The sequence below is a fragment of the Scyliorhinus canicula genome, chromosome 12 (assembly GCF_902713615.1).
Source record: "Scyliorhinus canicula chromosome 12, sScyCan1.1, whole genome shotgun sequence".
In the NCBI taxonomy this organism is placed as follows: Eukaryota; Metazoa; Chordata; class Chondrichthyes; order Carcharhiniformes; family Scyliorhinidae; genus Scyliorhinus; species Scyliorhinus canicula.
This window is the reverse complement of record NC_052157.1, coordinates 125,503,552-125,526,197: the sequence shown is the minus strand read 5'-3', so window position 1 is coordinate 125,526,197 and position 22,646 is coordinate 125,503,552. Positions and strand designations below refer to the sequence as shown.

Genomic DNA, 22,646 nt, shown 5'->3' with positions numbered 1-22,646 from the left:
GCACTCTGCTCCCTTGCCTCCCATAGATGTTTTAAGATGCATCTCATCTAGGCCTGGGGATTTATCCACTTTTAAGTCTGCTAAAACCGCTAACACCTCCTCCCTCTCAATGTTAATCTGTTCAATTGTATCATAGTCACTCTCCTTGCTTTCTATACGTACATCGTCCTTCTCCATAGGTTTTAAATACTCATTTAAAACCTCACCTACATCTTTCAGCCCAACACACAGAGGTTGCCACTTTGGTCCCTAATGGACCTCTTGCCCTTAATATATTTACAAAATACCTTGGGATTTTCCCCTATTTTTCTCGCCAGTGTTTCTTCACATCTCCTCTTCGCTCTCCTAATTTATTTTTTAAGTACCCTCCTCACTTTCTATACTCTACTAGAGCATTCACTATTTTGAGTCCCTTGTATCTGCAATAAGCCTACCTTTTTTCCTTATCCAATCCTGTGCATCCACTGGCACCCAGGGTTCTCTGACATTTCGGACCCATCCTTTACCTTGAGGGTTTTGTACTCTATTTCCTTTTTGAATGACTTTCACTGCTCTGATATGGGGCGGGACTTTCCGGCAACCGGCAGGGTGGGCCGTACCAGTGCCGAGGAGTGGCGTGAACCACTCCGGCATCGGGCTGCCTGGAAGGTGCGGAATCCACCGCACCTTCCGGGGCTAAGCCTGTGCCAGCAGGATTGGCACTGCACCAGGCGGCGCCGAAGGGCCTTCGCCAGCCTGCGCGAGTTGGCACATGCGCGGGAGCACCAGCACGTGCTGGCGTCATCCCAGCGCATGCGCAGGAGGGTTCTTCTCCGCACCGGCCATGGCAGACCGTTATACCAGCCGGTGCGGAGGGAAAGACTGCCCCCACGGCACAGGCCGTTTTCTCTTCAAGTAGTTGCTCCCACCCAGCCCACTTCAGCCTGTCTTATCCTATTATTTATCCAATCTTTACTTCTGGCCCATCTTTCTCCTTTTCCATAACTACCTTAAATCCTGCTGAGTTATGCGGCTGGAGTCTCCGCCTCGCTGCGCCACATTTCTGCCTCGCCTGCCGGCGGGATTCTCCTTTACGCCGGCCGGTCAATGGCGTTTTCCATTGTGGGGCAGGAAACCCCCGGGCACCGGCAAAATGGAGCATACCACCGGCGGAGATTCCCGCCCATGGTCACTATCACTGAAATGCTCCCCACTGACACTTCTACCATCTGCCTGGCTTCATTCCCTAAAATTAGGCCAAAAACTGCCACCTCCGTTCTAGAACTTTCTACATGCTGGTTCAAAAAACTGTCCTGAATGCACTTTAAGAATTCTGCTCCCTCTAAGCCTTTCACACTTTGCCTATCCCAATTAATAGTGGGGAAGTAGGGTAGCACGGTAGCATTGTGAATGCTTCACAGCTCCAGAGTCCCAGGTTCGATTCCCTGCTTGGGGCACTGTCTGTGCGGAGTCTGCACATCCTCCCCGTGTGTGCGTGGGTTTCCTCCGGGTGCTCCGGTTTCCTCCCACAGTCCAAAGATGTGCAGGTTAGGTGGATTGGCCATGATAAATTGCCCTTAGTGTTGGGTGGGGCTACTGGGTTATGGGGATAGGGTGGAGGTGTTGACCTCGGGTAGGGTGCTCTTTCCAAAAGCCGATGCAGACTCGATGGGCCGAGTGGCCTCCTTCTGCACTGTAAATTCTATGAAGTTGAAATCCCCTATTATTGTTACCCTATTATTTTCACACTCCTCTGAGATTTGCCTACACATCTACTCTTCTAAATGTTCAGAGCCTATAGTACACTCCCAGCAATGTGATTGCCTCTTTATTGTTTTTAAGTTCCATCCACATGGCCTAACTAGAGGCGCTTGCTAATATATCGTCCCTCCTGCAGGAGTTGACTCCTTGATCAATATCACCTCCTCTTCTACACACTCCCCTCACCCCCCACCCCACCACCTTGCCTGGTCTGGAAATTGTATATCCCTGAAGACTGACCTGCCCCTCTCTCAGTCATGTCTCTGAGGTTGCAATAGGATTATTTTTGTGAGGGCCATGAAGAATGCAGCACAAGTTTGTCGAGTCAAACAGAAAGTAACTTTATTTACAACAATATCATAGATTATCATAGAATTTACATTGCAGAAGGAGGCCATTTGCCCATCGAGTCTGCACCGGCTCTTGGAAAGAGCACCCTACCCAAGGTCAACACCTCCACCCTATCCCCAGAACCCAGAAACCCCACTCAACACTAAGGGTAGTTTTGGACGCTAAGGGCAATTTATCATGGCCAATCCACATCTTTGGACTGTGGGAGGAAACCGGAGCACCCGGAGGAAATCCATGCACACACGGGGAGGATGTGCCGACTCCGCACAGACAGTGATCCAAGCCGGAATCGAACCTGGGACCCTGGAGCTGTGAAGCAATTGTGCTATCCACAATGCTACTGTGCTGCCCAATATGTACACAGCACCAGTAATTCACTCCTGGTTCCTTCTCTGGCTGGTACCACACTGGCCAACTCTATTTATACAGCTGCAAAGCTAACCATTGCCCACCTCCCCATTGGGGAGCTCATGTTCCCAAGGAATATGGGGTAACCAATTGTCCCCAGCCAATAGGATCCGGCCAGGTTATAACAAACATATTCCTAACCAACACCCTCAGTTCATCTGTTTTACTGTAAGACTCCTTCCATTAAAATAAATGCCATCCAGCCTTGCCATATTCCCTTGTGCCTTAACACATCTATCTTTGCTCTGCCTTTCAGACTGCTTCGGTGGCTGTTTTTGACTGGCGCAGACGCAATGGGCTGAAGGGACTTTTCTGTGCTGTAGTCCTCTATGACTCTATGACCATCTGATTACCATAACTATTAACACATTGTATTACAGCATGGTCTTTGTCATGGGGGAAGTGATGTTCAGCTATGAGGCCGTCCATTGTTAGCATTGAGAGCACTCAGTGGGGTGACTCGAAAATGAACAATGTCAGTTGGGCAAAGTACTGGATCATTAATGTTTTTTTTCCCCATGTAATGTTCGGTTGATCAAAATAAAAGTTTTGGACTGCCCACTGAGCTCCTGTCCACTTCAACAGCAGACACCTAAATGAGCTGCTTCACACAATAATTAGGTGCTGGTGTTTTATGACATGCATTGGAATTCATATCTAATGTATTGCCAACCATTACAATTAGACAATCTATTAACCCTGAGGCATTTTTTTTCTGAAACGTAACTGAAATTCTCTTAAAAATCTAATCAAATCAATTGGCTATTAACCTGCAATTACAACCTAACCGTTGTTACTCAGTAACATAGATTGAGTCTATTATAAAGGATATGAAGAGAGGACCACATAGAAAATATCAACGGGATTAGACAAAGTCAACATGGATTTATTAAAGGGAAATCATGTTTGACAAACTAATTGGAATATTCTGAGGACGTAACTAGTAGAATAGATAAGGGTGAAGCAGTGGATATGGTGTACTTGGATTTTCAGAAAGCTTTTGATCAGGTCCCACATAAGCGCAAAATTAAAACAGATGAACCGGGGTAATATATTAGCATGGATTGAGAATTGGTTAGCAGACAGAAAAAGAGGAAGATTAAATGAATCTTTTTCAAAGTGGCACGTGGTGACTATAATGGAGACCAGCAGGTACTTGGGCCCCAGCTATTCACAATATACATCAATGAGGGAGCCAAAAGTAATATTTCCTAGTTTGCTGATGACAAATAACTTGTTGGGAATGTGAGTGGCGAGGATGATGGAAAGAGGCTTCAAGGCAATTCAGACAAGTTGAATAAGTGGTGAAAATACATGGCAGATGCAGTAGAACGTGGATACATGTGAGGTTAGCCACTTCGGACAGAGAAATAGAATTGCAGAGAATTATTAACTGGTCATAGATTGGGGAATGGTGACATACAAAGGGACCTGAATGCCCTTGTACACCAGCCACTAAAATCAAACATGCAGGTGCAGCAAGCAATTAGAGAGGCCTTCATTGCAAGAAGACTTGAGAACAAACAAGGACAAGAATGTCTTACTACAGCTGTACAGGGCTTTGGTGAGACCACGCCTGAACTATTGTTTGCAATTTTAGTCTGCTTATCTAAGACATGGGGCTGGATTCTCTGATCCTCGACACCAAAATCGCATTCGGCGACGGGCCGAAGATCCCCGATGATGATGAAATCGGGGGCAGCGCCGATTTTGTGATGCTCCGCCCCCTGAAAGGAAGCGTACTCTAGGGGTATGCCGCAAGCCGTATCCCAACGGCGTGGGACACGTGTGGTCTCGTCCCGCCGGAAACTCAGCGTGGCGGCTGCGGACTCAGTCCAGCGCCGCCACAGTTAGGGGAGGGCCGATCTGCAGGCGGGGGGGGGGGGGGGGGGGCATTATTCGGGGCTGGGGGCACTGTGGGAAGACGGTCTGGGGCGTGCAAGTTGGCCGAAGGGGGGACTGTTTTTGCGGGCCGTGTCCGCGGTCTGCGTCCGCCATGCAACACAGCGTGGCCACTGCAGGCCACCGCCGTGCGCATGCGCGGTCATGGACCCGGCAATGCTCCAGGCCATATCAGCAGCTAGATCTGGGATCTCTATGCTGCCTGGCTGCTAGCCCTCACCCCCCCCACCCCCCCCCCCCACCCCCCCCCCCACCCCCACCCACCCCCACCCCGGAGTAGGGAATCGGTGGCCATATAGCGCCAGTATTCCTGCCGTAAAACACCACCGTTTTCACGCTGGCGTGGGGACTTAGTCTCCCGAACAGAGAAGCCAGCCGAAGATATACTTACCATAGAGGGAGTGCACGGAAGCTTCACCAGATTCCTGGGATGGCAGATTGTTATAAGAGGAGAGATTGGTCACCTGAGCCTATATTCATTAGGATTCAGAAGAATGAGAGGGGATTTAATTGAAACGTATTAAGGTTTGGCAGGGCTGGGCAAACTGGATAAGGGATGTTGTTTCCTTTGGCTGGAGGGTCAAGAACAATGGGTCAAAGTCTCAGAATAAGGGATAAACCATTTAGAACTGACTGAGGGGGAATTTCCTCATGGAGAAGGTGGTGAACCTGTGGAATTCTCTACCACAGAGGGCTGTGGAGGCCAAGTCACTGAATATATTTAAGAAGGAAATAGATAGATTTCTGGACTCTAATGGCATCAAGAGGCATGGGAAGAATGCGGGAGTGAGGCCTTGAGTTTGAAGATCAGCCATTATCATGTTGAATGTTGGAGCAGACCTGATGGGCCTTCTCCTGCTCCGAATTTCTGATTCTAAGAACCGTAACATCAATGTTACTTATGTAAATATGCACTTTTGTGGTTTAATTTTCCAGTTTGCCTACCCTTGCTTCATTTGAATTGCAAAAATGTCATGAATGTGGAATCACTGGCCTCTGTGTCCGCCGAGTCTGCACCGGCCCTTGGGAAGAGCACCCTCCTTCAACTCATGCCTCCACCCTATCCCCGTAACCCAGTAACCCCTCCTAACCTTTTTTTTTTGATCTTAAGGGCAATTTAGCATGGCCAATCCACCTAACCTGCACATCTTTGGACTGTGGGAGGAAACCTGAGCACCCAGAGAAATCCCACACAGACACGGGGATAACGTGCAGACTCCGCACAGGCAGTGACTCAAGGCTGGAATCAAAACTGTGGCCCTGGAGCTGTGAAGCAACTGTGCTAACCACTGTGCTACCGTGCTGCCCTAATTTATTATCCATTTTTAATTAAAATAAATGCCTGTTTATTGGAAACACTTGACTACATAAAGAGCAGGTGGACTATTTCCCAATGAAACCCTGCCTGGTGTGCCCACTTGTACTTTGAGAATATTCTTCTTAGTTATGGGAAACCAAACCGTGAGATAGCAATGTCAACAACCCTGTTAAACCGGAAGAGGAAAACATGTTAAATGTAAGTAAACGGTAAGGTCTGAGGTTCTCATGCTTTTCTGCACAATGGATGGATCAAGAATGGGAAAAGGAAAGGAATTCCTTTTTCTAACTCTTCATTGAAGCATATGTTTGACATGAGGAAAGAATTTGCTTTTATATAACATCTTTCACCCCTCAGGGGGGGGGGGGGGGGGGGGGGGGGGGGGGGGGGGGGGGGGGGGGGGGGGGGGGGGGGGGGGGGGGGGGGGGGGGGGGGGGGTGCCTGCCGATAGGCGTGGCGCGATTCCTGCCCCCGCCAAATCTCTGGTGCCGGAGACTTCGGGAGACGGCGGGATTCACGCCAGCCCCCGGCGATTGGGGGATCGGAGAATCCCGCCCAAATCTCAAGACGGGCACCCTTGGACACTGCTGCACTAACGCAATGTAGTTTTAAAGTGCCAGCCTAGTTTAAGTGCCCAAAATGTATCTTGAACCCACCACCTTCACTTGAAGGCAAACATGCTATCATAAGAGTCAAGCTGGCAATTACTGGCAATATAGTGTCACCTGTGACCCAAGTCGCATGATTGATCTGACCAGCAGTGCGAGGCTCCTCCAGCACAAAATCTTCACAAATTAGCAAATGGCTGTATTTTATTTTACGTAAGACAAGTAAATGGGAGGTAAGTCTTTTGGTCCTTAGCATTAAAACAATATGCAAGGAATCTAAATAGTAATAAATCAGTCACAGATTAATAACTTGTCAGACTTCAATCTCCCCCCACATTGAATACAGAAATTTGGTGTGCTCAAATCTACTTGAATTTTCTTTATACTTTCTTGGGACGTGGATACTGCTGGCATCCAAGCCCATCCGAAGGTCAGACCTCCCCACACAATGCACTGCCTGCCCACTCCTCCTCTATCAGATCCCTCCAATGTGCCCCCCCCACAGAGACCCCTGTAATAGGGGGTCTCCCTACAGGGGCCCCTGTAATGGGGGGTAGGGCACCCCAGGGACCACTGTAATAGGGCAACACTCCAATGGCCCCTTTAATAGCCAGACCCCTCTCCAGGGACCCCTGCAATAGGGTGACCCTCCGTCAGGGACTCCTGTAATAGGGGGACCCCACAGGGACTTTGTTGGTCTTTAGTTCCATTAATTTCCTCAATGTCAAATTTTTACTAAGTTAATTTTATTTAGTCCCTGTCCCCAATCCTCCATTAATGTTCTTGGGATTTCCTGCAAGCTTTCCTCCTTTTGAATTGTAAATACTGAGGCAAAATAATGATTCAACATGTCTGCATTTCCTCCAGTCATTGACCGGGCTGTTTAGCACACTGGGCTAAATTGCTGGCTTTCTAAAGCAGCCAAGCAAGCCAGCAGCCTGGTTCAATTCCTGTAACAGCCTCCCTGGACAGGTGCCGGAATGTGGCGACTAGGGGCTTTTCACAGTAACTTCATTGAAGTCTACTCGTGACAATAAGCCATTTTCATTTCATTTCATTCAATATCCCCACTTTCAGTCTTTAGTGAGCCAACATTGCTCCTGACCACCAGTTTTCCCTTTATGTAACTATAACACTTCCTCTTATTGATTTTGATGTCCCTTGCAAGTTTCCTTTCATAATCCCTTTTAGAACACAGAACACAGAACATACAGTGCAGAAGGAGGCCATTTGGCCCATCGAGTCTGCACCAACCACCTTAAACCCTCACCCCCCCCCCCCCCCCCCCCCGGATCCCCGTAACCCAATAACCCTTCCTTACCGTTTTTGGACACTAAGGGCAATTTATCATAGCCAATCCACCTAATCTGCACGTCTTTGGACTGTGGGAGGAAACCAGAGCACCTGGAGGAAACCCACACAGACACGGGGAAAACGTGCAGACTCCGCACAGAGTGACACAGCGGGGAATCGAACTTGGGACCCTGGCGCTGTAAAGCCACAGTGCTAGCCACTTGTGCTACCGTGCTGCCCGAACATAGACATAAACATAGAAAATAGGAGCAAGAGGATGCCAATTGGCCCTTCGATCCTGCTCCACCATTCATTATGATCATGGCTGATCATCCAACTCAATACCCTGAACGCACATTCCCCCTATATCTTTTTTTAAATATAAATTTAGAGTACCCAATTCATTATTTTTTCCAATTAAGGGGCAAGATAGCATGGCCAATCCACCTAGCCTGCACATCATTGGGTTGTGGGGCGAAACCGACACAAACACGGGGAGAATGTGCAAACTCCACACGGACAGTGACCCAGAGCCGGTATCGAACTGGGACCTCGGTGCCGTGAGGCATCAGGGCTAACCCATTGCGCTACCGTGCTGCCCCCCCCCCCCATATCTTTTGATTCTTCACCTCAACTGTTATATCTAACTGTTTCTTCAAAACATAAAATGAACAAAGTTCTCCACTGCCCACTGCCTTTCCAGGGTTCCTGATGCGGTGGGGGTATCAGGCGCCTGGGTTAAAAGTGGGATCGGCGCCCGTTTACTATGCTCTGGCCCCTCACCCCCCCCCCCCCCCCCCCCCCCCCCACCCAACTGATGGTGGGAGCAGGGTTTGTGCCCGCCCACCAGTGGGAGAATACAAATGGATGCACAAGGTCTTAATGACCCATTTGCATCCATTTAGCGGAATGGGCAAGGGGGAGGTGGTAGGAAGTGTTGGGGGCGGGGGGGACTGGGAAGGGGGGGGAGTTTCGGGTTAGGGGGGAGGACTCGGATGGTGGGTGGGGGGAGGAAGGATCGGATGGGGGGGTTGGAGTAAAGGGTCGGAGGGGGGTGGGGGGAATGGCAGGAACGTTAGTGAGGCGGAAGGGCCATACATGTGGTGGGGTATGAACAGATCAGAAACAGGCCTGTCCACCCCACCATTCCAAAACTCCATCTCTGGCTCCCTCCCATAGTAACCAACCCTTTCACAGATCCTGTGGGTGGCTCTGTAACCAGCCATTGCATTATTAGATATACTGTGCCAGACTAATGGTGCTCGGAGTAAGAGAGGGTTTACCTCCTTGCGCACCTAGACTGGATATCTTGCTTTCACTGCAACTCTCAATCTCCCACCAGGAGTAACAGGTGGGAAATTTGTCTTGCTCTTCAGCGATCCCACACCTCTACTTAAACTTGCTTCCCATGCCTGGCTCCTGAGTTCCTAGTGCGGGGATTGATGATGGGTGCGATGCAACAGCTTTGCAAAGAGATCCAAGCACCACAAGCCCAGCAGCCCATCACGTGCTAAGAGTAACTTGATACCACATTAGAACTCGCCCAAGGTGTATCTAGCATCATTGGGCTTAATAATGGTTGGAGGCACCCAACGGGAGCCACTTTTAAAATAAATCTCCATTCTTTTACTGGTGCATTTCTAACAGGAAGAAAAATGCACAGGAACAAAACATTACACCACACAGAAAGCTGATTGTTTTATGTTTCTTTATTATGCAACAGACCATACAAATTAAGCTTTGTAATAGTTGATCTTACTACCGTCGCTGAAAGATAAAGTGGCTGAAGGCAATAAGGGTTACATTACAAGATGGGGATAGGGATGAGGAGGTTATTGAGTGAAGTGCCCCAGAAATATATGCCAGAGCTCCCTGATCTACATTGACCTATAGTGCTAGCAAACTAAGCTTAAAGGTGGAGAGCAGAAGGAGTGAGAAGGACTTAGATGTGCAACAAAGTGGCATTTAGGTCTGAGTAAATGAAGTCCAATCCGTTAAATTTCTATCATGCCTTTAACAGAATGAAACATTCCAAGGTGCTTCACATGATCATTTAAAATTTATAAAATTATAATTATAAAACAAAGTATGACACTCAGCCACATAAGGGGATAGTAAGTCAAATAACCAGAAGAGCTTGGTGAAATGGGTCTGAGTGAATGTCTTAAAGGAGGGATATGAGTTTAAGAAGAGGAGAAGTGTAGGGAGAGCAGTCCTGAACTTGGAGTTTAATAAGTTGAAGGCTTATGATTGAGCAATTAAAATTGGGGGTGCACAGGAGGTGAAGATATTTTGGAGGGTTGTGACATTAGAGGAAATGGGTGGGGGTAGGGGCATGGTGGGATTTGAAAATATGGATAAGAATTTTAATATCAATATTTTGTTTTGTTGGGAGTCAACATAGGTCAGTGAACACAGGGGCAATAGGGGATCAGAACGTGGTGTGAGTTAAAGCATGAAAAGTAAAGTTTTGGATGATGTCATGACTAATAAGGGTAGAATTAGCCAAGTCTATGTTGGAATAGTCAAGCCTAGAGGTAATGAAAGCATGAATGTGGGTTTCAGACCATTCTAAGTTAAAAGATTTAACAATGCATCTATAGTTATCTATAGTGCTACCTTGAGCTGGCTTCTCCGTTACGAGTTACCGCCCGTTACTGCTCCCAGCGAGGATGAAGAATCTGTTGCGCCATTCTCTGGTGGCAGGATTCTCTACTCCTGCCAGTTGTCAATGGGATTACCCATTGAAATCACCCCATGTCGCCAGGAAACCAGTGGGGTGGGGTAGGGTGCGCTGCCAGTGGGACCAGAGAATCCCGCTGTCAGCGAACGGCCAGAGAATCTGCAACTTTCTTTTGTAAGAAGGAAACTCTTAAAATATTCAACATAAATACAGAAGTTAAGAATACCATGTGGCTATTATCTAACAAAGGAGTAAGTGAGAGTTACAAAGGAGTCCCTGAAAATCAAGAATGTAGTGCCTTAGAAGCAAAAAGTAGCCCTGAGAAGAGCCCACAAAAGCAAAACAATTTGACTTCTGGAGGGTTCCTCCATATTGACACACTCTTGAAGGTCTGGCATAAAAATGATGATGTGGCAGGGCCAAGCATGTAGGCAGTGATTGAAGGGTTGAATCCCCCAGTGGCAGTGCCAGGGCCATGAGGGAGGTGAACCCCCTCCACAGAGGAAGGCTTCTCCCAGCGCTGCGAAGTGGCACGGAAGTTGCCTTGATATTCCTGGCAATCTTCACACAGGGCAGGGTGCCTTCCCAATGTCAGTCAAATGCCAGCATGGCGCAGAGTCGTTATTAATAGGCTCATCATGTACCTTATTTGACCTTCCACCTCCAATTGACAGGCAGCCATACTCTTATCGTCCCGCCAATGACAGTATTCTGTTTCAATGGAAAGACATCAGTCTTCCCTCCCAATGCTTACTGCCTCCGTTGTACCAGCTCTCCTGCCCCCTCCCTGTCTCCAGGGGATTGATACAATTCTGACTATTTTAATTTTGTCCACAGGCATTGTCCACAGATGAGGCCAGGATTGGGGTCATTGTGATGTTCCATCATAACTTAAATAGCTTGCTTACAGTCACTGCCTTTACATGGAAATTGGCAAAATTCTATAAAGAAGGGGAGAAATTGGAGAAAAAGAAAAATATGTACACATGTATATATACATATGTAAAATCGCAGTGTTGGAATAGCATTTACAAAACCCCCCAAAAGAAACAAAATACTGATTTGTGTGTACAAAATGATTTAATAATTCCAAACAATCTTGAATGCAAATTAAGCTTCTGAATATTTTATTAACATAAATAATTTGACAAAACCCTGAGAAATATTAGTAAAAATAAAAAAAAATGAACAAATGCATAAACAATTTTGTTTTACAGATTTGTACATTATAGTTGTTGGCATGCTCAGCAGGTCAATTCAAACAACAATTAGGACTATCAGTATGTTCCCAAAACTGATTGTACACAGAAAGACATTTTGCCTTCTAAGAGACATAATTAATTCAGTCGACAAGTGCTTCCTAATCCTCTGGAGCATATGTGATAGTAATATAGAGAGACATGCACAGTCTGCTGGGAGTGAAATTATATTTCCTTGTGAAACCAAATGCATATATTTTATGTTTTTCAATTTTCTAATTTTTTTTTAAGGGCTGCAGGTCACTTTAGATTAATAGACTTCCTAAGCAGGACTGGACACATGCTTGTATATTCCATTTATACTGCACCCACTGATGAGGTCTAAAATCAGCCAGGCTTGACCTGAATCCTATCTTCCAAGGTTTCTTGCTGAGGATTGATCCGGTTCAGTGTTGTACACTGACAAATGCTTTTGTTTTACATCAGCTAGTCACACCAATTTGGTTTCAATCTCCATCATGCAACCCAGGCCGTCCTTTGGATGTCGATGATAGGAATTGCTATCTCCATCAGTCTTACCCAGACTAAATCAGTATATAGCTTAAATACACCCCCCCCCCCCCCCCCCGAATATTTATTATCGGTTGTCATTGGTCACAAATTCAGAGCTTCAGTGTAAGCTTGTCGCTCCACTATAAATGAGGTGCTATACAAACTTACAGCAAGGGACGATAGATAGAGTGCCAGTCAGTCGACAGCGTTACGTCCCTCCCATTGTGCAACATCTGCTGACTTCAATAAAATTAAAAATAGGGAGAGATGTAAAGAGAGCTGCGGTTTCAAAATCACCCATTTCACATTATTGCACAAAGTCAGAATGGCCCCCATGATGCTAATGTAAGGCCACCTCTGCAGCTTCTGTTCCTGCTGTTGTCCCCAAGCTTCCGTCAACCTCAGGCTATTTGAGGTACTCGACAGTGGTAGTCTGAGTTCTCCTGGCATGCCATGATTTACATTGATGATTTGATCACAGGACCATGTCCTAGTTTTGATGGGGAATCCGCTCTTCCATTAGATTATGTCAGCTCCGTTCCTGAACTTGCTAAAGATGTGCCCCAGCAAAATGGTTAAGACTTTTCCTTAACACTGCTTCAATAAATAATTTAGTGCCAGCTCTAGGGGCAGCTTTCTAAAACCGGATTATTACACTGTGGCTGTGTTCAGTCACTGGGTGGCTTCTTGAAGTAAAGTTATCAGTAATTGATGTTGTCTTGTGGACCCAATGAGGAGATTCTGCATGGGCTGTAGGGTGGCCATCTCTCCTTCTGTAAATTTGTCACATGATCTATCGGCTCCATTTGTTTACATTTCAACTTATGTAACACACAAATCTTTATTTTAATGCCTGAAGTATCCAGAAAATTAATTTTTAAACCCTGTCGACTCCAGGGGCGATTCTGGATGGTTAGCAACCCCAAAGGGCTAACCAACATTCCAATGAGTCTTGCACTGGTTAATATTTAGCACAAGTGGCGGGTGGTGGCACCACACCAGGTATTAGCCCTGTACCTTAGCACCAGGACTGGCACTGAAAGTGGTACGACAATGGAGTCAATGACCTGCCTTTCATTCATTCACCAAAATAGTCGTGACCTGGAGCAGTGAAATCGGAGTTTGTAAGTTCTTCTTTAAAAATTGATGTTGCCCAGTGTTTCCGCTGTAACTGGGGAAAACTCAGTGGAGAAACCATTGAGAGTGCGAGACATCTGGGTTGCAAACCTGATCCAAAGGAATGGGAAGTGAAACTCTTATCAGTGTTGTGCTGAGTCACAAAATAATATTCAGTTTTCATCCAATGCCTTTTTTAATGAACAAGTTTGGCCCTCTGAGGGCCATCTTCACCTCGTCACAGAAATTCTTCTGCACAAGTTTTGGCTGCTTGGGACGACCACACTTCGGAGGGGAGAAAACAGGGAAAATATCGCAGGGCTCAATTTCTGCGCCAGGGTTTCAAGGTTGGGGGGGGGGGGGGGGGGGGAAATGGGTGGGGCACTCCTGCCAATCTCGACCACACCGGAGTTTCCACCAAAGTGACATCGGGGGAATCGCCCATGGAAATTCTCCCTCGGAGAGCTTTGTGGCTGTGTTGTACAATCACAGGGGTGAGGGTCGGGGGAAACCAAAACAAAACACTGTGGATCATAACACGCACAAGCATCGATATCTTCATTCATTGGTAAAGAACATGTAGCTTTTACAATCGTAAGACTGCAGCATATCCAAAATAATACAAAAATAATTTAAATTTTACTTTAAAATTAGAATATAAATGTTGTTGCTTTAACTGTTTTCTTACCGGAAGAGGCCTTGTAGTGAGGCAGACCACACCAAAGGGAAGTGGACAAATGTATTCATTGTTCAAAGTGATGGAATTGCACATTACAAGAGGTATGTGATTAAATTGGGGTAAACTTTGGTAGCTATGAGAATGTGTATATCTATATAAGTTAGAATAAATAGTACTTTCCCATGTTATTTATTTATTAAAGCATGCCCAAAATTTACTATATATTTAATATTTACAGATATGTATGCTAGTTTGTCCTGTGGTTTTCTTTTACTGAAACAATGAAGTACTTTGTAGCTATTCTGGCACATAGAAGTTCTGAATTACAGTCATTTTGGAGAATGGTAGAGCTTAAAATTGATGGTCTACACACTTGAAAGTCCACCTTCAATTCACAGTGATGATAGTTTTTTTTTGCTACACTTCAAATAAAGTAACATAACAGCAGCTGACGCCACAGTAATATAATTCTACTGTACATCATCCAGAGTGTGGGTAATACCAGTTCCTACAAAACAATTGGTAGAAAAACGCAGTGGGTGGTCCTCATCAGCACCGTGATAAAATGAATATTCTTTTGGTGAGAACTTTCCTTCTGATGTGGGTAGATGAGAATGGAATAATGCCCCATGCACAATTGATCTGGAAGGATTAATGCAACATCTCTGAACTGAACAGTAGATCTGTTTCTCCGTGTGTTACCCAGGTCAGAGAGATCCAGGGCTCAATCCTGATCTGTGCAGGATTAGCTAGTTACAGCTGGGGAAGGGAGAAGGTGATTTGCTACAGTTGAACTTCAGGAGAAGAAACATCAAGTGAGATTCCTATTACTGCTTGTCACCCATTACTTCCACCCTTCTTCCCCTGGGTCCTGGATCTACCTGGCCTGGGGCCTACTCCAGACTGTTTCCTACTCAACTGGAGACCAAACGTTTCAGACGTTTGGGCAATAGAGCAGAGAATCTGTCAGAGAGAGACGTTGTAAGTAGTTAAAACTCCACAGCACATTCTTATCTATGTAACATACCCAATTAATATCTAGGCCATAAAGTCAGCTGCTTTGGGAGAAAAAGGGAAGGAAAGGGTTATATTTTCCCAAACTTGGATACAAAAAGTTGTGACTCCATCCTTATGACTTTGCTGCACCTTAGATGTGTCGTTGTTACAAATGTTGCTGAATCAAAATCTCTCTTGAAAAGATAGTTTCGTTTACAACCTGGTGGAGTGGGGGGGGGGGGGGGGCAATGATTAAAATAATTAGGGAAGACAAATGTGAGGAAGATTCTCCATAAGTGTGGTTAAGGGCCCGATGTATGTTCTTTGGCAATATTAGTAAACGTAGTTCTGATGAAAGGTCATTAGTCTAAAACTGCTTTTCTCCACAAAGATGCTGATGGACCTGCTGAATATTTCAAGCCTTTTCTGCTTCTTTGCAAATGGTAATGGTGTCATATTTATCATGGCTTGAACCTAACGATCTCCAGGCGACTATTTTCTGACCACATCTTCAGTGAGAACAGCTTGGGAGATGGAGACCAAGTGGATCCCTTTACAGAAGAGACGCAACTCTGCTAAGTTGCCATTCGTTACATAACAGTCTGTCAATGTATTTTAAAGTATCTGCTTTGCACATGAAGTTTACACATTGGTAAATCACAGGACTTGTGAGCAATTATGAGTGTTTTTAATTGAGAGATTTTTGATCATTTTAGTCTTTTTTCATTGGCCCAATAGGGAACAGTACTGGTACATTCCTGGGGTCCAGTGTCCGTGGGAATGATGGGGAGGGGGAAGCAGGGAATCATGGAAAGTGGTACATTTGGAAAAGAAAGGAAACAAGGTGATCCAACCCTTGTTCAGTTTAATATAACGTTAATGAAGATATCTGCTTTTAATTGACTAAGGTGGGAGGCAGCCGCATTGTGGTATTGTCACAGGACTAGTAATCCAGAGATCCAGAGTAATGATCTGGGTTTGAATTCAGTAGAAATCTGGAATTAAAAGTCTAATGATGACCATCAAACCACTGCTGTTAAGATCTACCTGGCTCGCTATTGCCCTTTAGGGAAGGAAATCTGCTGCCCTAACCAGGCCTGGCCTATATGTGACTGCTGATCCACAGCAATGTGTTTGACTCTTAAATGCTCTCAGGGATGGGCAAGAAATGCTGGCCCAGCCAGCAGCGCGCAATCACATAATCAATTTTTTAAAAAGCAAAACAGTTGATTAGTTGCCTCCCAAGCAAGATGATTGGATATTCAGTCCCATAGCTAATGGAGATAATCATTAGTTGGGATTGAGCTTTGTCAGTCCTCATCCAGCCACTAGATGGAGCACTTTACCAAGACACTAGTTTGCCACCCAATGTGCCCACTTTCTTCCTATGGCAGGCACCATTGAGGGCACTAGAGCAGAGCTGCTCAGCAGCCTGGAGCAGAGCGCTGCACCTGTGTTTCACAGCTATTCAATGGTCTGTGCAGGGGTGACTTGACATTAATAAACACAGAATGCAACTGAGACCCTGTCCAATGTTCCATGATATTCATCTTTCAAGTCCACTTCAGACAAACTAAAGGCACCACAGACATTTTACAGACATGTAGATAGCACAGGATTGGTATGGGGAGGTCCTGTCTGACAACAGTACCCGTTGATCAAGTTTGTGAATTATATAATGCCAAAATCATCCAAATGTTATTTTATTTTTGGGTACTGTATTTTTACATTTTTCGCAAAATTACTAAGCTGTCATATTTCAATTCCACCTGCAACTTGAGGAGCGTACAATTGACAAATTTGCTTTTTGTTTCCTATCCTGTGTTTAACATTTTTAAATTAGTGAAACGAGCTGAAAGAAGTGTCCCAGGCCATGTATCTTACCTGACCTGCATCTTAACCTAGGGAAAAACTAGTGCGGTGAATGTATTACTGCTACCATTCACCATTGTATTGCATTACACTGTATTGTATTATGTTGATGCCCTTGTGGGCTCCACCTATGGCTCCGCCCCTCGGGGGAGATATATAGATCTGCAACCTGTAGGCGGCTCTCAGTACAGAGCAGTCGCTGGCAGGCACAGATCTAGCTGATTAAAACCACTGTTCACTTCAACTCTTTGTCTCGTGTGAATTGATGGTCGCATCAACTAGACTCCGATCAATAGGTAAAATTAATTCGCCATAATCCCAAATGACCATAGGCTGGGGAGACCTGACTGGTGGTGATTTAAACTGAGGATCACCACACCTCAGGAAAGGGGCAAGTAAAGAAGGTGGAGCCTTCATGAACAACCTCAGCCTGTATGGGAATTGAACCTGTGCTGCTGGCCTTACTTTGCATCAACAAACCAGCTAAAGTCAGGTAAACCAGCCCCTGGACTCTGTTCAGTAACATGCCTATTTTAGCAGCACGCAAGCAGGGCTCACTCACTACCACCTTCCTGCACTACACATTTATGTCCACAGGAAGGGATGATTAAATGTCAAACAAACAAGAAAAGACATTGGGATGGGTTTAGAATCTACAGGATCAGCCACTTGTCTCATGTGTCTATCACGCTCCATCAAACACCCTAATTGGCCTGGGACAGCACTGAGGAACAACTATGGGATCAATGACAAAAGGGGAGTGGGAGAGAAAGCAATGAGGGGCAGCAGGAATTAGGAAAGAGAGAGAACAAAGAGGAACAGTGAAATTGGTGTGTGTGAGAGAGAGAGAGAGATCAGCGATGAACGACCCACGCGAGTTCAAAGGAGCAATGTGAAATTGTGAGGTTGTTGAAATAGGTAATCTTAGAACTGATGATGAATGAGCAACTGTGTGACTGGTAAAAGCCAATGCCAGGCACTGTGTATACGAATGAATGAGTGTTTGATTAATATTGCAATTAATATGACTAATGAATTAATATTAATACGATCCGAGTATACTTGAATGTTTATTTAATTCGTTCCAATCAGGGACACTCATAATCCATTTTTCTTTGCCATGTCAATGCTGAAAGCACTGATTTTAATAGCTGCACTGTGAAGTAAATCAGGGAATGCTGATGTTGTTGGAGACGCCAGGGTCATTAGATTCCACTGACATTGCAGCAGACAGTTAAAAGATAGCTCTCCTTTATGAGTCAGAAACAGCCTTTGTTTTTAGCCATTATTGGGTTGCCTGTCTTCCACCAGCAGAGGCCAGTGTTAGTCTGGTTCCATCCCAACCATCGGCAGTGGTCCAACAGGTAGCAGTGAAGTCACAAATTGCTACATTAAGTTTGCACGTATGTAGTCACTGATCTATGACTACGACAACACAAACAGCACAGCACCAGAAACCTGGGAAGGGGCCACTTCTTGTGGTGATTCTCTAATAATGAACATGCAAACCAATAGTGATCCACTCAGTACCCCTGACTAAACAGAAGTCAACCTTGGGAGTTTGATCTTCCTCTGTTTTTTAGAAAATTTAGAGTGCCTAATTAATTTCTTTTCCAATTAAGGGGCAATTTAGCATGGCCAATCCACCTACCCTGCACACATCTTTGGATTGTGGGGGTGAGACCCATGCAGACACGGAGAGAATGTGCAATCTTCACTCGGACGGTGACCCGGAGCCGGGATTGAACCTGGAACCGTGCGGCAGCAGTGCTAATGGTCTTCCTCTGTAGAGTTATGTTGGAAAGTCACATCAGTATAAAGTAGGTTTTAGTGTTTGGAGTTAAGCCAATTTTTTACTAACGTTAACAGATGGAGAAAAGAAAATCCAAAATCATAATTCATGCTATCTCTCTCATGTTTTTACTCCCCGTCATAGCTATAATTCAGAACTTCAGTACTCAGTCACGTTATAAAAAGCAGCCTTTAATAATTCAGCCCTTTTTTAAAAAAAAGTCCCTGTGTGCGGGATTCTAATTGTGTGAACCTAAAAAGAATCACTTCCATTTTGGGCTTCATCTTCCCGGTAGAAATATATTCTACTCTTATTTACATCACCCTGTATTCCTAATCCAGGAGTCCACTGGTGTTTACCCATTAAATGAGTCGCACATGTCCAGTTCATGCCAACAGGTGGCTGATTGGTTAGGAAGCTACTCCATGCCATTCCTGAGAATTTGATTTGCTGCGATCAACATGACACTGATGATGAAAGCCACACCAAACGCGCAGATCAGGCTCTTCCTCACGCATGTCTGCCTGTTCTTCTTTTGCGAATGCACTGTCAAAAGGAAGGAAGAAAACTGTAAAGTCAGAGTTTCAGGTCAGACGGCAGGTTTTCAACATAACGCAGCGTCAGTCAAGCTGCAGATTTGTGTCACTCGAATAAAAAGGCCACATGACAATTGCAGCCAATCCTATGTGGGTGCAGAGTAGGCTTAAGCGAACAAGTCAGCTTATTCCACCAATGTCGGAAATCAGCTTTAACGCCATAAGTGGGAGCTGTTGTTCTTCCCAATTTCTCTTGCAGTTCTGTGCTACATTACAAGTAATATTAACGCTCCTTTAAAGAAAGCAATTAAACCTCCAGTGCATCATATCATTAGTGCACTGCCCAGATATAGGGAACTTAGCCAGGAGGGTCCAAGACTTTACCTCCATTCTGCACTGGTTTTAGCCGGTACAGCATATGAGGCCAGACTGCCTGCTGGCTTGAAAGGTCAGATGGAGGAGAATCATCTTTGATGTTCAAAATAATTACCAGATGATTCCGGTGTGTATGTCGAATGTGGGCATTGGGCATGACTATGATCATTTATAATTAAAATAGCCTGTTAATGCTCATCAAGGTATCTGTGAAGAATGGGTGAGTTAACAATATGTGTCTTGACCCAAAACCCTGAGGAGGAAGTTGGTTAAAAATATTCATAAAGAAAGGAAACCAAGGGCAGCACAGTGGCTCAGTGGGTTAGCCCTGTTGCCTCACGGCGCCGAGGTCCCAGGTTCGATCCCGGCTCTGGGTCACTGTCCATGTGGACATTCTCTCCGTGTTTGCGTGGGTTTCGCCCCCACAACCCAAAACGATGTGCAGGCTAGGTGGATTGGCCACGCTAAATTGCCCCTTAATTGGAAAAAATGAATTGGGCACTCTAAATTTATTTTGAAAAAGAAAGGAAACCAGATTCACTAATCCTACTGGAAGCCATTCCAGGAATTCAAGTACCATACAGAAGCCATTCAGTTTGTGTGTTGACTCTAGTACAGGAATGAGGCTGGTACTGCATAACCTTGACGTCAAATAAATAAATTCAGATTAGGTGGGAAAATAAACAGAAACCATGGTTCTCAAGGAGTGTCAATTTCTGATTTTAATAAACTAAAAATAACTGATCTTAAACCTGAGTTTTATTAAGACAGAAGTAGACTTTGATTTTATTAAAGCTGTATCAGTTTGTGTTGAAGGAGCATTGGGTGTTTTTTATTATAAAATAAACACAGATCCTGGCTTATTACAGAAAAAGGACATCACAAATAAATACAGTAGCATTTAATTTTACTTCGGGAACTGCAGACCTGAATTCCACCAATACCATTTATTATTACCCAAAGGGGACCAGCTTCCACTTATTGTTAGAAAGAAAAAGAGAGTGGTTTCCTCCTTAACCAAAGATAAGGCACAAATGAGTGGCAGGACATCCAAAAAGACAGCCATGAAATCCGTAGCTCCATTGTTAGGAAAGTTGTTGCAATCCAAGGGGGCTATTCTCCGGCCTCGTTACGCTCTCGCTCAAGCGAAATGACGCCAGTGAATAGTGGGAGAGTCAAAAAACGAGAACTGCGCCAGGCACCAAACAGTTTGCGATGCAACAGGCCCACTCATGTAGGCAAAATCAGGATCTCGCCGTAGTGTGGTGAGAAACCAATTATTAGCACTTACGCCCCATCTCCATACAATTAACGAGAGCCACCCCTTATCCAACAGCCTCCTGACATTCAGCGGCCTCCCCAGCAAAGCGGCCATGCTGGCGCCGATTAGTACTCCTTTTGAAAAACGTGAACATGGTGGAAGGGCTTCTGTGGGGACGTGAGGAGGTGAGTAGCCATCTTTGTTCACAGGCAAAAATTCCGGGGTGGCTGGGCTTGCCACCCCAGTGCAGGGTCGTTCTTGGTGCTGTAGGTGCTGAGAAACACCCTGCTAAACGCGCTCAAAACGGGACTCTGTTCCTTTTCCCGTTAAATCGTGCCTCTTTGGGAATTAGATAGGGAAAAGAAACAAGGAAAAACAAGTGAGCTGAGGGAAAGACTACTTTGGGTTTAAAGGACCTGAAAGTCCCAGAGAAAATATTCCTCTGTTTATTGTGTGATAGCAAGATTATAAACACAACAGGGACATTTTCTGTATTGCTGTTAGTGAAATTTTAAAGTTATTTGAATATTTGATGAATAAGCTGATTATTTTCCCTAATTTCTGCAATAAAATGATCCCGTGATAAAAATGGATCTCAACACTAAAAGCCCAATTGCCCACTAATGACAAGGCTCCAGGATTTTGGTGAAGTCATTGAAATGGCTGGTCCAGCCGCCCTGCTGGAAACAGGGGGCTGGGATTTCTGCCCCCCAATGCCCCCGCAGAGGGTTTCCTGGCTCACCAACGACCAGCGGTGGGATATTCCCGTCATCCCCCTGCCCCAGATGTCCAGTTTTGAGTTGTTGGCTGGCCATGTCGTCGGGGAAACATCTGGCCAATGAAAATCTGCCTCCGCCGTCAGAAAACTGGCCGCAGGGGGCGAAAAAACTCAGCCCCTAAGCCGCCTCATTAGGGCCATGTGGGGTCCTATCTTGCCGATGCGACCTATTGCAATTTTCAGGTACTGCTAAACAGAGCATATTCGGACACCGAGAGGCCATTAAAAGGACTGCTATTGGCAACCCAGTGGGTTTAATTTTCTTTCAGGATCAGGAGGAGTATTAATTCTCCTTCCATCCCCATAAAAACAACCATCACCACACTGGCATTCCCAATCCCATCATCCCCGTTAACCACAAAGAAAATTGTCAGGCCTCTTTTGATGCTATAGGGCTGGTGGCAAAAGTAACATTCTGAACCCATCCCTACTCGATGCCCATTGCAATCAATAGATGTTTAACATGCTGGTGTTTAGTATTTGAAAACTTATCAGGTGGTACTGCAAGACCAGGAAGGTAGCACATAAACCAGCTCTGCACTCCTTGAACTGGCTTGGACTGGGTTCACAGCGCACAGTAAAGTTGTTCTGGTCAGGAATGAGTCGCTAAAACTCCACCAATGGCTTTGTGAATATGTGCATTGCCAGATAAGGTGCTGAGCAGGTGGTGTTCAATAAGAGTGCACCAGTTATTGTGCTACAATTCTCTTCAATGCCACTAGGCTAAGCTGGGGATTCAGTCAGCCAGGGACTGTTGATGGGCCCTGTGTATTAGTAGAAGTCAACCTCCACCGTGACAAATCACTGTAGTTTATCTAGTATTTGCCTTTAGGGCAAAATATGTTGCAAAATTTATTCCAGGTTATTTCTTTTTAACTTGCTCCTTAGGCTTCATGAGAAACATAATATACAAACAAAATTGCATGGCCTTATCCCTGTAACCTCCTCCAACATTCTGCCTTGCTCTCTGGCTCTGCCCACTCCATCAAAGCCCTTCTCCCCAACCTGACAGCCATCAGCTATCCAGCTCCTCTGTCTGGAATTGTCTTGTTAACCCACTTCCAGTCGGCCCCCTCCTTTTCCTCCCCCCTCTCCACCCCGTTCCTTGTCCTCCCCCCCCCCCCCCCCCCCCCCCCCCCCGCCCCCCCTTGAGGATCATCTTTTATTTGGACCAAACCTCCTGCCAT

The 22,646-nt window shown here is 45.5% G+C and overlaps 1 protein-coding gene across 1 annotated transcript in view; it reads right to left on the bottom strand.

Annotated features, from left to right (window-relative positions):
* Nucleotides 1–15,952: 15,952 nt before the first annotated feature.
* The window catches only part of caln1 (calneuron 1), a 482,787-nt gene continuing 476,093 nt past the window's right edge, over nucleotides 15,953–22,646 (bottom strand). The window contains exon 6 of the mRNA XM_038814049.1: nucleotides 15,953–19,055. Within this exon, the coding sequence (XP_038669977.1) occupies nucleotides 18,928–19,055 (128 nt within the window). The 3' untranslated portion in view covers nucleotides 15,953–18,927. The remainder of the gene's footprint in view (nucleotides 19,056–22,646) is intronic.